Raw genomic sequence first — 14,371 nt, forward strand, 5'->3', positions numbered from 1 at the left:
GAGATTTATTGACCAAAAACGGAAGGAATTTCTTGAACTCAAACAAGGTTCCATGTCGGTTATCGACTATGAACGAAAATTTGTGAGGCTTAGCCGGTACGCATGAGAATGCATTTCCTCAGAAGCCGTGATGTGTAAACGTTTCGAGGATGGGCTGAATGACGATATAAAGCTGTATGTAGGCATTTTGGAAATCCGAGAATTTGTGGCACTGGTCGAGCGATCTTGCAAGGCCGAGGAGCTCAGTATGGAGAAAAGAAAAGCTAAGGTGGGAGCAAAGGAGTTTCGTAAGAGGTCTTCAGGGAAGCCCTTCCCACAGTCATCGAAGAAATTTAGAGATGGCTTAGGCCGATCTAGAGACACTTCAGGCTTTTCTAGACGAGATCGCGATCGACCCCCTGTGGGTGCACGAGTCACTTCGGTCGCTAGTATTGGAAATGATCGTCGGGACAGAGCGGAGTGCCAGTATTGTGGTAAATGGCATTCGGGGAGTTGTAGATTCCATGATCGCTCCTGTTACAAGTGCGGATCAGTTGACCACTTCATTAAAGATTGCCCGAGGTTGTCTGAACAGAATATAAATCAAAGCGGGAAACCGGGTGCTACCACTGCTCAAGGTAGACCATCCAGAAATACGGGCAATGCTAGTGGTGGTCAGAGAGGATCCAGAGATGCTACGACCAGATCTGAGGCTCGTGCTCCTGCTAGGGCTTATGCTATACGCGCACGCGAGGATGCTTCCTCGCCAGATGTTATTTCCGGTACTTTTACTCTCTTCGATACTAATGTGATTGCTTTGATTGACCCTGGTTCTATTCATTCTTATATATACGAAACCTTAGCATCCAGTAAGACTTTACCTATTGAGTCTACTGAGTTCGTAATTCGGGTGTCAAATCCCTTGGGTCGTTACGTGCTTGTCGACAAAGTGTGTAAGAAATGCCCCCTAGTAATTCGAGATTCCTGTTTTCCGGCGGACTTGATGCTTTTTCCGTTTGATGAATTTGATGTTATTCTTGGTTTGGATTGGTTGACCGCGCATGATGCGGTTGTGAATTGCAAAAGCAAGACTATTGATTTGAGGTGCGCAAATAACGAGATAATCCGAGTTGAGTCTACGGACTTAAAGGGGTTGCCAACTGTAATATCAGCAATGTTGGCCCAGAAATATGTAAGAAAAGGGTGTGAAGCATACCTTGCGTATGTACTTGATGCCAAAGAATTAGAAAAGAAACCCGAATCTGTGCCGGTGGTTTGTGAATACCCAGATGTTTTTCCTGAAGAATTACCGGGTTTACCACCTGTTCGGGAGGTAGAGTTTGGTATTGAGCTTGTACCTGGAACTACGCCAATTTCGATAGCTCCGTATCGTATGGCACCAACCGAGTTAAAAGAATTGAAAGCTCAGTTGCAAGAGTTGACGGATAGAGGTTTCGCTCGACCAAGTTTCTCACCTTGGGGTGCACCAGTATTGTTTGTGAAAAAGAAGGACGGAACCATGAGGTTGTGCATTGACTATCGTCAGCTGAATAAAATGACGATAAAGAATAAATATCCGTTACCGCGTATTGATGATTTGTTTGATCAACTAAAGGGAGCTTCAGTGTTTTCAAAGATAGATTTGAGATCGGGTTATTATCAGTTGCGAATTCGCGATTCGGATATACCCAAAACTGCTTTCAGAACGAGATACGGCCACTACGAGTTCTTAGTGATGCCGTTTGGGCTCACTAATGCCCCTGCGGTATTTATGGATTTGATGAATCGGATCTTCAGACAGTATTTGGACCGGTTCATAGTTGTGTTTATTGATGACATCTTGGTCTATTCAAGAGATGAGACCGAACATGCTGAGCACCTGAGATTAGTGTTGCAAATTTTACGGGATAAGCAGTTATATGCTAAGTTCAGTAAGTGTGAGTTCTGGTTAAAAGAGGTTAACTTCTTGGGCCATGTGGTATCTGCATCGGGTATTCGAGTTGACCCGAGCAAAATTTCAGCCATACTTAACTGGAAGCCTCCGAGAAATATTACTAAGGTTCGGAGCTTTTTGGGACTCGCCGGTTACTACCGACGGTTTGTAAAAGGTTTCTCGATGATAGCCACACCCATGATGAAGCTACTTCAAAAAGATATTAAGTTCGAATGGACAGAAAAATGTCAGAAAAGTTTTGATCAACTGAAAACTTATTTGACTGAAGCCCCAATTTTAGTGCAGCCCGAATCAGGCAAAGAGTTTGTCATCTATAGTGACGCCTCCCTACTTGGGTTAGGTTGCGTGTTGATGCAAGAAGGTCGAGTTGTGGCCTATGCGTCGAGACAATTAAAGCCACATGAGAAAAATTATCCTACCCATGATCTCGAATTAGCTGCCATCGTATTCGCCTTGAAAATATGGCGACATTACTTATTTGGTGAGAAGTGCCATGTATTTTCGGATCACAAAAGTCTCAAATATTTGATGACTCAAAGAGACTTAAATCTGCGACAAAGACGTTGGCTTGAGTTGTTGAAAGATTATGAGCTTGTCATTGATTACCACCCGGGAAAGGCTAATGTGGTTGTGAACGCCTTAAGCCGGAAATCACTGTTTGCTTTACGAGCGATGAATGTACACTTGTCTGTTCTACCCGACAATGTGTTAGTAGCTGAATTAAAGGCCAAACCATTATTGATTCATCAAATTCGTGAAGCTCAGAAAGTCGACGATGAATTGGTTGCAAAACGGGCTGAATGTGTTTCGAATATGGAATCCGAATTTCAAATTGATGATGACGATTGTTTGAGGTTCAGAAGTCGGTTGTGTGTTCCAAGAAATTCAGAACTCATTTCGATGATTCTGAACGAAGCCCATTGTAGCTGAATGTCAATTCACCCGGGGAGTACGAAAATGTACAACGATCTGATACGCCAGTTTTGGTGGCATGGTATGAAACGAGACATTTCCAATTTTGTTTCGAGTGTTTAATATGTCAGCAAGTAAAGGCGGAACATCAAGTGCCTACGGGTTTACTCCAGCCAATCATGGTACCTGAATGGAAATGGGATCGAGTCACGATGGATTTCGTATCTGGGTTGCCAGTATCGGCAAGTAAGAAAGATGCGATTTGGGTTGTTGTGGATAGACTGACTAAGTCGGCTCACTTTATCCCCGTACGTACGAATTTTTCATTGGATAAACTAGCTGAATTGTATGTTTCTCAGATTGTGAGATTACACGGGGTACCGATTTCTATTGTGTCGGATAGAGATCCGAGATTCACCTCGCGATTTTGGAAGAAATTGCAAGAAGCTTTGGGTACCAAGCTGCACTTTAGCACCGCTTTTCATCCACAAACCGATGGTCAATCCGAGCGGATAATTCAGATACTTAAGGATATGTTGAGATGTTGCATCCTCGAGTTTAGTGGTTCATGGGAACGGTATTTGCCTTTGATTGAATTCGCTTACAACAATAGTTTTCAATCAAGTATTAAGATGGCACCTTACGAGGCCTTGTACGGGCGTAAATGCCGTACACCATTGTTTTGGACCGAGCTCGGTGAAAGTAAAATTTTCGGAGTGGATTTGATTAAAGATGCTGAACAGAAAGTAAGAATAATTTGTGAAAGTCTGAAGGCAGCATCAGATCGTCAGAAGTCGTATGCGGATTTAAAACGAAGAGATATTGAGTATCAAGTGGGAGACAAAGTGTTTCTTAAGGTCTCGTCTTGGAAAAAGATACTCAGATTTGGCCGTAAGGGCAAATTGAGTCCGAGATTCATTGGGCCGTATGAGATCTCTGAACGAGTTGGCCCAGTTGCATATAGGTTGCTTTTACCCCCTGAACTCGAAAGAATCCACAACGTTTTTCATGTTTCGATGCTTCGACGTTACAGATCCGATCCTTCGCACGTAATAAACCCCTCCGAGGTCGAAATTCAAGCCGATATGAGTTATGAGGAAGAACCGATTCGTATCCTAGCTCGTGAAGTGAAAGAGTTGCGAAACAAAAGGGTTCCGATAGTGAAAGTGTTATGGCTCAAACACGGGATCGAAGAAGCTACTTGGGAACCCGAGAACTCTATGAAAGAGCGATACCCAAACCTATTTACCGGTAAGATTTTCGGGGATGAAAATTTCTTAAGTGGGGGAGAGTTGTGACAGCCCTAAAGTGACCCTAGTCGGAAAGCGGTTTCGGGACCGCTAAACCGAGTCACCAAATTATTTGAATGTGATATTTATTGTCTAAAATATGTGATTATGAAGGTGTGAAAGTTTTAGGCTTCGATTTAGTAAATTGCATGTGAATTTAGTCAAAAGGACTTATGGGTGACATTTTTGAAATGTGATAGGCTAATCTACAAGGACCTAATAGTGCATGTAATCAAAAGGGAGGACTTGCATGTCAATTTTCCCCCCCTAATATGTAGTGGCCGGCCATGAGCATGGGTGGACAAGATGTTATGGCTAAAAACATGTCATAAACATGTTGGGGTAATGCATTATGTAAGGATTAATAAAATAAAGAGCATGGGCAATAAAATATTAGTGTTAGTAGGATGAGAAACAAAAAAAAGAAAGAAAGGATGTGTGTGATTGTCCCCCCATTGCCGTGAGTTGAAGGAAAGAAAAACAAAAAGAAAATGTTCATCCTTTGGTTCATCCTTGGCCGAAAATTTTAAGGAAGAAGGAAGGAGTTCTTGCTTCATGTTTGGTTTGGAAGAGGATTAGGAGGAGGTTCGGCCATACTTGTATCTAGATTAAGGTAAGTTTGATGTTGTGCCATGAGATTCATGCATGTTTTTTTTCGTTAGCTTGAGTTCTAACTAGCCCATGGTTCAAATCCTTACTATGTCATGGAGATGGTATTCGGCTAAGGTGGATTTGTGTTGATGTTATTTGCATGCTAAAAGTAGCTTGTAATGATGCATGTGATGGTGGATTGATGACTCTTGAATCTTCTTTTTAGCATCTTTGAGTGAGACATTAAGTTCCTCGTTCAACCATGACCAAAAATTGAAATGGTATGGTTGTTGTTCACGTTATTGGATGAGAAATGGTAGTAAGGTGAAGTGCAAATGTTAGTGCTTGATTTACTAGTGTATATGTGTGTATTAGCCAAGTTTTGAACTTGAAACAAAATGGTGTTTAGTCAATACAAGTGACCATACTTGTAGAATGTATTAAGTGTTGCAATCGGCCCCAACATAGACATGTATGTTCGGCCTCATGAATAAGTACATAAGTTATGTGTATGTTCGGCCATAGGTAGCCTATTGATGGCTTTAGCTTGACTTAGAAAATTCGGCTAAGGGGAAATATTAGCTAGTATGTTGAATTCGATTCGTGATTTCGTACATATGTGACTCTAATGTCTAATGTATATATGGGCTAAGTACCTTGAGCTTCTCTTTTGATGTTCGAATGAATTGTATTAAATTGCTTGATGTGATTAAAAATGCGTATGACCATTGTGTATTTGAGCTAAAAGGTGGCCATATGACCTATCAAACTCCTTGTCATATTCGGCCATAAGCTAGCAAAATGAGACTTTAATGAGTTAAATTTGTTTGAATTAGCTCAAGAGCTTAGAGGACCACAGTTGGATAAGGGAAAGGAAAAAGTGATCGAATAGCTGTCGAAATCGCTTGACCACATCCGAGGTAAGTTCTTGAGTAATAGAGCTTAAATTATGATTTGATTAGATCATGTTTTAAGCAAATCAAAATCACGCTCTTTGTGTGTGGCTATTGAGCCGAAATTGCAAGAGTGATAAGTGTCTTGTGTTTGAGTTTTGCTAATGAAAATGAAATACGAATGTGTCATGATTTATTGTTAAATGTGCATGGTTATTCGAATGATGTCCGGGCTAAGTCCCGAAGGCTTTGTGCTAAGTGACCATATCCGGACTAAGATCCGAAGGCATTTGTGCGAGTTACTAATTCCGGGCTAAGCCCGAAGGCATTGGTGCGAGTTACTAAATCCGGGTTAAGTCCCGAAGGCATTTGTGCGAGTTACTATAAACGGGCTATGTCCCGAAGGCATTTGAATGAGTAGCTATATCCGGTTAAATTCCGAAGGTACGTGATTTGGGAATGAATGATCTTGCTGTAAAAATTTCAGTTAATATGCTTGTAACATCCCAACATTGAGGTATGTTTCGTATGTGCTTTGAATTAGTTGAGCCCTTACAAATAAGTATTCGCTCAGTTGATAAATGAGCTATCGGCCTTTGGCTAAGTTGATCTTTGTGTATGAATAAAAGGGTTGGGAATGTGAAGTAAGTATGATATTGAAAATTTGTGCATATGAAATTATCTGTTTAGCTACATGAATGCTATACTTTGGTTGTGTCTAAATTCTTTGCTCAAAACTTACTAAGCATTTAATGCTTACTCCGTTTCTTTGATTCTCTGTTTTATAGATTTTGGTTCTTCAGCTATCGGACTCGGGATTTTGAAGTCGAAGTCGCCCACACTATCAAAGCTCCTTTTGGTATACTTTTGGTTGAACTTTGAAATGGCATGTATAGGACTACCCTTTTGTTGTTGGTCATGTACCCTTCGGTTTTGTGTAAATTTGGATAGCCATGCGAAAATGGCTTAAATATACTTTGATCATAGCTTTATAATCGTTTTGTATGTTGTCCATTGAGAGGTATGGAAATGTTGGTAACGGATAGCCATGGGAATGGTTATTCATGATCATTTTTGGAATATGTATGACAAACTCTAGTTGATCCATGGAGGATCATGAAATAGGTAAAGTTTACCTTAAAAATAGATGCTGGCAGCAGTAGTGATGTGGATGTGAAAAATCACTAAAAATAGTAGGAATGGAATTAAATAGTGAATAAATTATGTAATCGAACCTTGATGAATCTATTTTCATAGGAAAGTAACGAAACGTTCATATGAACAGTAGATTATGAGATGTTAAAGTTTTCGTGAGACAGAGCCAGAACGGTTTCTGGATCCCCTGATCTGAATTTGAAAATTCATTATAAATTAACCAGAGACATTTAGAAGTCATGCCATATATTTATAGATTCCTCTTTGAGTCTAGTTTCTATAGAAACAAACGGCATCAGTATTGAAGCCCTGTACAGGGAGATATCCAAGTCGTAATGCGCAAAGGTCAGTATAGTCGATCCCTGTAACAGGGGAGACTTTGACTAATAAAATGTACTAATTGGCCTGACCAAAAATTCTAGAAAAAATTTGTAGATGCATATATGAGTCTAGTTTCAGGGAAAAATCACGAAACTGATTTTCGAGTTGTGAAACTCAAGATATGATTTTTAAGGTGACAGTGACGCAGTTAGCCAGCTTGCCTGGAAAATTTTAAAATGGATTGTGCAAAGAAGTGATTTAAGTCTGCAAACCCCTCGTGTCCGATTCCGGTGACGGACTCGGGTACGGGGTGTTACAAAGTTTATACGAGTTTACTAAGCATTCATTTCTTACGTAGTTATTTTTCTTTACTTTTCAGACTATCGGAAGCTCGATTGGGTTGGAAGCTCGTCGGAGATTTATCACACTATCTAGCAATTATATTGGTAGATTTTGATATCTTGGTTAAGGTTATAATGACATGTATAGGTATTTTGGCTAAAGTTAGCCTATTTGTTTTGGTTGTGGAAATGACCATTTGGTTAGTTTGCATCTTGGCCTTGTGTTGGTAAAATGATATATATATTATAAGGTGTATATAAGTAGCCTTGTAATGGTTGATATATGACTTGTTATGGTTGAATGATGGTAGATAGCAAAGTAGTTGAATGTGCATATTAGATATGACATATAACTTGTTGTGAATTGGTGTTTTGCCATAGTAAGCATATATATATTTTGATGCTAATGATTATGTGGTACAGTTGGTACCAAATGGTATGTTTTGGTAAGTGATTTACATGTTGTGTAATGATGCAAACTTAGTTAGAAGTTAATCAATTATTTTGGCCAAATTTAGTACATGGTTATACATGTTTTAATGTTGTCATTTGAGGTGTCTTTGGGCATATTGGTTGGATGTTATTGTACCATATGTGTTTGGCTATATTATGCATGGTTTTGGTGCCTTTTAAGGGCTTAGGTCTATGTGCAAAAGGGATTATAGGTACATATTGAAAAAGGTGAGAAAAATGGCTTGTAAAATAGCTTATTTTCGTCCACTTGGGTGTGTGTCTTAGCCGTGTGTGATACACGGCCAGGTAACACGGCTGTGTGTCCCCTGTGGTTTTCAAAGGGTTGCAAGTCAAGTTTTACACGGCCTAGCACACGGCCTGGCACATGGGCGTGTGAGGTTATTTTGAAGGGTACACAGCCGTGTGAGTCACACGACCGTTTGACCCCTGCAATTTGTAAATTTTCATCTTTTCCCTGAAATTTCTATATGTTTCTGATTTAGTCTCGATTTGTTGCTAATGTGTTTTTAGAGACTCAAGTGCTCGTATAAGGGACAATATGTATGCTATTGATTGGTTTTGCTATGATTGATGATATGAATTAAATGTTTTAAAATTTTTGATAGTTCTGAAATGTAAACTCCGATAATGCTTCGTAGCCCTATTCTACGACGGATACAGGTTAGGGGTGTTACAGAAAGTAAAGAACAAAGAGAATGGGAGAGCAAAGAGAGATCAATGAGAATATTTTACAATGTTTCTCCAAAGTCTATATTTATAGACATAAGAAGTATAAATGAAGTAGACATCTAATTCTAATAATTATTAGAATTTAAATTACATGAAAACTTATCTTGATCTTGATAGACATCCATTTAATAAGATATTCATAACAAAAATAAAATATTATATATATTTAATTTTGAAATTTTTAATAGCTTGTTTACATAAGAATATTATTTGTTACAAATTTCTAATATTTTAGAAATTATAATTGTGAAAGTAAAAGCATTCTTAGCAAGTTACATACTTAAATTTAAATGTTTAAATAATAATAATAACAATTATAAATTTATGTGAAATTTTTTAAAAGCCAACTATTTATCTAATATTTTATAAAAAAATTAAAACTTTATTTAATTTTAAAAATATTTATACCATAATTATTTATTAATATATGATAATTCAATAATATAACATAAAATGTTTTAAAGTAATTTCAGACCATATCATAAGAAAGGCTTAAAAGGAGAAGTTGATAACTAACAACAATTGAAGGCCCGATAGGTCTAATTTTGCAATTGACTTCAGGTTTACTTTTCAAAATTAAATTGAAGCATATCAATATATGGGAGGATCAGACCCCCTAAATTAAACTGGATCCTTCTAGGATCCTTTTATCATGTATATTTAGGTTATGAGTAGGCATTAGAGAATATTTTGTTTATCTGATTAGGAAATGTTTTGTTAGTGCAAAATTTGTAAATAAATCGATTTATTTTTTTAGTTTACATCTAATCTTTCAGGAGGAAAGTCTTAGAAGGAGACTGATCTGTTTAAAGTTGAAGTTACAATTTAGGTGAATGAGTTAAACTTAAATCATGTCTTGTATCCATTGTTGATAGTGAATTCCTTTTTAAGTAAGGCATGACAAATGTAAACCTTTTTGAAATTGCATAAGCAATATTTTCATGTTCATCTTTATTTTCTTACTAATAATTACTTCGTTCAATTACAATTGAACAAATAATTAACAGAAAAAAATCAATAAATTTTCATACCTAAGCATTAGAATATAATTCTCATGTACTCTAAAAATTCTATTAACAAATAAAATATAAAAGATCGTATTTATTTCACAAGCCTTCTTTAAGAACTAATTTTATATTAGATATAGATATAAATATTGATATGGTTTGATTTATTATGACACTTTTCTCCTATCATATCCTTAACAATACCATAAACTAGGAAAATCATGGTTGTATTTTGTGTTTCAAAATTAACCACTTATGTGTTAAGAAAAACTTTTACAGCTTTTAAATTTTGTTTGAACACGTGTATTTAGTTTATAATAGATGCACCCGATTCTTTTAATAATAATTTGATATACTCGTCTTTTTATATTTTTTAGTTGAAATTAAACGTAGTGATTATTAGTAGGAAAATGGAGATGAATACTAAAAAATTGTCTACACAATAGAGATGAAACTTCTTACTTTTGTAAGGTTTTCTTTAGAGAGTAATCCGCTATAAACAACAAGTACAATATATGATTTAAGTTCAATTCACTAACCAAGTTACTTTTCTCTTATACTTCGAATTAGATCATTCTCTCATTAAGCCTTTCCTCTAAAAGTTTAGATGTAAACTATAAACACAAGGCAATTCACTTATATTTTTTATATTAACAAAACAATTCCTAATTGAACCAATAAGTTCTTTCTCATTTGTACTTTTAACCTAAACAAGCTGTTCAATATAAGAGCAAAATAGCCTTGTTCAATTACAATCAATAGCAATCTCTGATTCCCATAAAACAACCATTTAAAAAGGTCTGCAATATCTTGTTATCAAACTCTTTTGAAGACCAAATTTTCTATTTAAGGGGACTTGATTGTATTGAGAATCTGAAATTAGTCTTTGGCTTGATAATTCTAAGCAAAATCTTCGTTAATAAGTTGCTAACAATCCTCAAAGAATAAACAATTAAAGGCCCAAATAATTTTGGTCAAAATATGACAATTAAATTTTGTCAATTTTTTCTTAAGTTGCAACTGACGTTGAAGCTTGTAGTTATATATGATCTTAACGGTTATTATTTCTTCAAAAGAAGAAACAAATTATGATTTGAATATGAAAACTTGGCTCTATTAACATAAATATGAATTGATCCAATCTAACATGAATTTCAATCTGATCCAACATTTGGTTATAAAAACTTAATAATTTAAAGCCTTCCAATCGAACCCAAAATGAATCGAATTTGAAATGAAATTAACTCGAGATGACTCGTTATGATAAGATTAATTGACAAACTCAAAATGATTCAAACTAGAAATGACACAACTGAAACAACCTAATTTCAAATTGCTCTGAATTTAAAATATTCGAAAAGTTTTAAAATTTATTGGAGAATTAGGAAATGATGAAACTTTTAAAATAAAAAATCATATATTGAAAGAGTTATATAGGAAAATTAATTTATTTCAAAAATAAATTAAAAAAAATCTTCTTCTAAGGATTTAAAATTTGGTGAACAACCAACACAATCAAAATCTAATTTAACAAAAATATTCACATTTTTTATTGCTTTATCAATAAGAATTACTTTTTATAAAAATCAATAATTCAATTTTTATATTATGTTTATGTCTTTTCCTGTGTGAGTGTATTTATAATTTGCCTATATAGAGGGAAAAAAACGGATTTTAATAACTAAGATGTACTAATTGATGGCAAAAAGAAGAAAAAAAAAAGAACAAAGATGAATTGTAATACCCATCAAGACGTTAAAACAAAACAAATATATATATATATATATATTCGAAACTAAGAGCTCCAATTCATGCCATGAAGTATAAATTGTTGCCGAGAAACCCCATTGACAAGAGATCCAACGATCGTGCCAGTGTTGAATGGAGCGTTCTGAGGCAACTGATGACTGAGCAAAGAAACGAACGATGAGTTGGTATCATCAATGTCAGGGCCAGCAATGGAAATACTATTTAAATCACCATGGAATCTGGGTTTCCCTGATTGTGAACCTGTTGAATTTGGTTCATTATTCCAGTACTGTGGACCTGCTATTGCTTGTTTAACTAGGATTGAATTTGTCGTAGTTGCTGATAAAAACACCATGGGAAGACTTTGCTTTGAGCTGGAAGAGACTGCGATTTGTGAAATGGAACTGTTTTGCATGCTGTCTCCTGTTAACATCCCTTCATAGCAATTCTCTTCATGTTCTAGCAATGAACCATGATTTTGATGGCTAAAACTTGGCAAGGCTGAATGGTTTTTATCCCTTTCCATCAATCTTTGGCTGTTGTTCTTCTTATAAATCCGGCATAGAACCCAATCATCAAGCTGAAGAGAAGACAAACAAGAAAAAGAAAATGATGAAAGTCTTAAATATATGGGACTGTTAACAGATTATAGATATCTTTGTACGTACCCGTAAAGAAGCTCTCCTGTTGGGTAAGTCAACAATTTGAGCCTTTGAATTAGAATTACTGTCGATGAGTCTATATTCATGCATAATCCAATTCGTTTTGATCCCCTTCGGAGGCTTACCTCCATAGAAAACCAGAGCCTTCTTGACACCAACCTTTTGATTTCCATTCGAAGTTATGATGGGCTTATCGGTCCCCGTGGCCTTCCAATAACCCGAAGTTGTCGCTCTATTAGGCCTTGCTCCGTTCGGATATTTCCTATCTCTTGGACTAAAAAAATACCACTCTTGCTCTCCAAAGCTTGCTTTACCTACAAAATATGCACAATTCAAAGAGTTATGCACCAAGTATTTGACTGAAATATATGATTTGATCAACCAATAAGAATGGTCTAAAATTAAATTTTTGGGCTCTTTATGTACTTGGAAGCTCCCATGGATCGAATTTGTAAAGATCAACTGCTGCTATGATTGTAACTGGTAGAGGAACCGAAGCCACCTTCCTTTTGAGGTAGTGAACCACTAGCTCTTCGTCGGTCGGGTGGAACCGAAACCCTGGTGGGAGCTGCGGGTGCGGCGAGGTGGATGATGAATCTGTACTCTCCATTAGTTTGCAATATTTAACATTTTCTTTCTAATTTTTCATGAAATCTATGGAGTTCAAAGAATTGGTAACTTGGTAGATGAAAGTAATGGACAAAATTTCGGATTACATGTTAAATGTTATAAGGTAAGGGGAGGGGGGAACAATGGGTTGGCTGACACCAATGGTCGGATGGCACGTAGGATGTTTCAGTGGTGTGCTGACAGGTTGAGAGCATGGGTTGGTAGGGACCACATAGGCGGACAAAAGGCAAGAAAATTGGGAAGGGACAGGGTTCTGGGATCGTAGGTTTCGAGCTGTCTATACGCTTTCCATGTCATGCTTTTCCTATGTACGAGCTTCAAGCTTAGTTCAAGAAAAACTAATTTTTCAAGAGAAAAAGAGTGTGAGAGGCGTGCATGCAAGCATGTCTGTTTTTGACCATTTTTCTTCTTCTTCTCCTTCTTCTTTTTTTTTCTAAGGGCTAGTTTGGATGGGCGGTGTGTTTACCCCCGGTAAGGTTAAAAACAGCGGTGGCAGTGAGATTAGTTACTGTAGCGGTGAGATTGGGTACTGTAGCGGTGAGATTAGAAACAATGGTGGAGTGTGTGTTTGGATTCAAAAGCAGCTGTAGCGGTGAGGTGAGAATGAAAAATGACTATTAAGGACATCAGATTAGAATTGATATATAATAGAAGTTATTTAAATTATTTTATTTTTTTAAAATTATTAAAATATGCAAATTCATTTAATAAAATATTAAAATGTATCTTTCAATATTTTAATGAATTATATAAATAATTTAAATTATTTATTAGATAAAATGATAATTATTTTTAATTTTTTTATAGTTATAATTAAATATTTTTTTATAACAATGATAAATATTATTTTCATAAATAATAACATTATACTTGGATCTAATTTTGAAGTATCTAAACGGATGATTTTTAATAAAAAAATATAGTAACATAAGACATAACAAGTTTCATTATTACTAGAAATTAGGTTATGATACAAAATGTGTTTACAAATATTGATTCATTAAACTAGTTGCAATGGTTTCCCTTAACATTGTGATTTCAAGGTCACTTTCTCTGTTAGAAGAACTCGATTCACCTCTGTCAAATTGGCTTGAAGAGACTGGCATGTCCGGTATATTCTCAAATTCTCGAAAATCCTCATCATTTGACCAAGCATGTCTTCGAATGTAATTATGCAAAACCATTGTTGCAATAACTATTAAAACTTGCTTGTCGAATGAATAACTTGGAATATCTCTTAATATTGGCCATTTTTTTTCCACACTCCAAATGTTCGTTCAATCACAGAGCGTAACGAAGAATGGGCATGATTAAAGATTTCTTTTTTTCTAGATACTTGATGATTACCTCGACGAAAATCAGGTAAATGATATCGTTCCCCCCTATATGGACCTAGAAAACCTGCCATTTGTGGATATCCGGAATCCACAAGATAATATTTTCCTGCAAAAAACATAAAACATAATATCAATTTTAAAAATAAATTAAAAATATTTTTATATAAAAAGTAATTAAAAATTAAAGTTCGACCTGGTGGAGGGTGTGGAAACTTCAACTCTTGCTTTCTAAGTGCTTGCAAAAAAATTCTACTATCATGTGCTGTTCCTTCCCAACCAGGAAATGCAAAAATAAAGCACATGTTGAAGTCACAAGCTGCCATAATATTTTGAGTTGGTTCACCTTTC

At 36.0% G+C, this 14,371-nt stretch overlaps 1 protein-coding gene across 1 annotated transcript; it reads right to left on the reverse strand.

The window, feature by feature from the left end:
• Positions 1-11,400: 11,400 nt before the first annotated feature.
• Positions 11,401-12,891, reverse strand: LOC107952643 (NAC transcription factor 25). The gene is made up of 3 exons (XM_016887835.2): positions 12,483-12,891; positions 12,063-12,370; positions 11,401-11,974 (listed from the first exon to the last, which is right to left on the reverse strand). The coding sequence occupies exons 1-3, from the start codon at positions 12,664-12,666 to the stop codon at positions 11,441-11,443; spliced, it is 1,026 nt and encodes a 341-aa protein (XP_016743324.1). The 5' UTR covers positions 12,667-12,891; the 3' UTR covers positions 11,401-11,440.
• Between the last annotated feature and the right edge of the window lie 1,480 nt (positions 12,892-14,371).

This window comes from Gossypium hirsutum, chromosome D06 (genome assembly GCF_007990345.1).
Source record: "Gossypium hirsutum isolate 1008001.06 chromosome D06, Gossypium_hirsutum_v2.1, whole genome shotgun sequence".
NCBI lineage: Eukaryota > Viridiplantae > Streptophyta > Magnoliopsida > Malvales > Malvaceae > Gossypium > Gossypium hirsutum.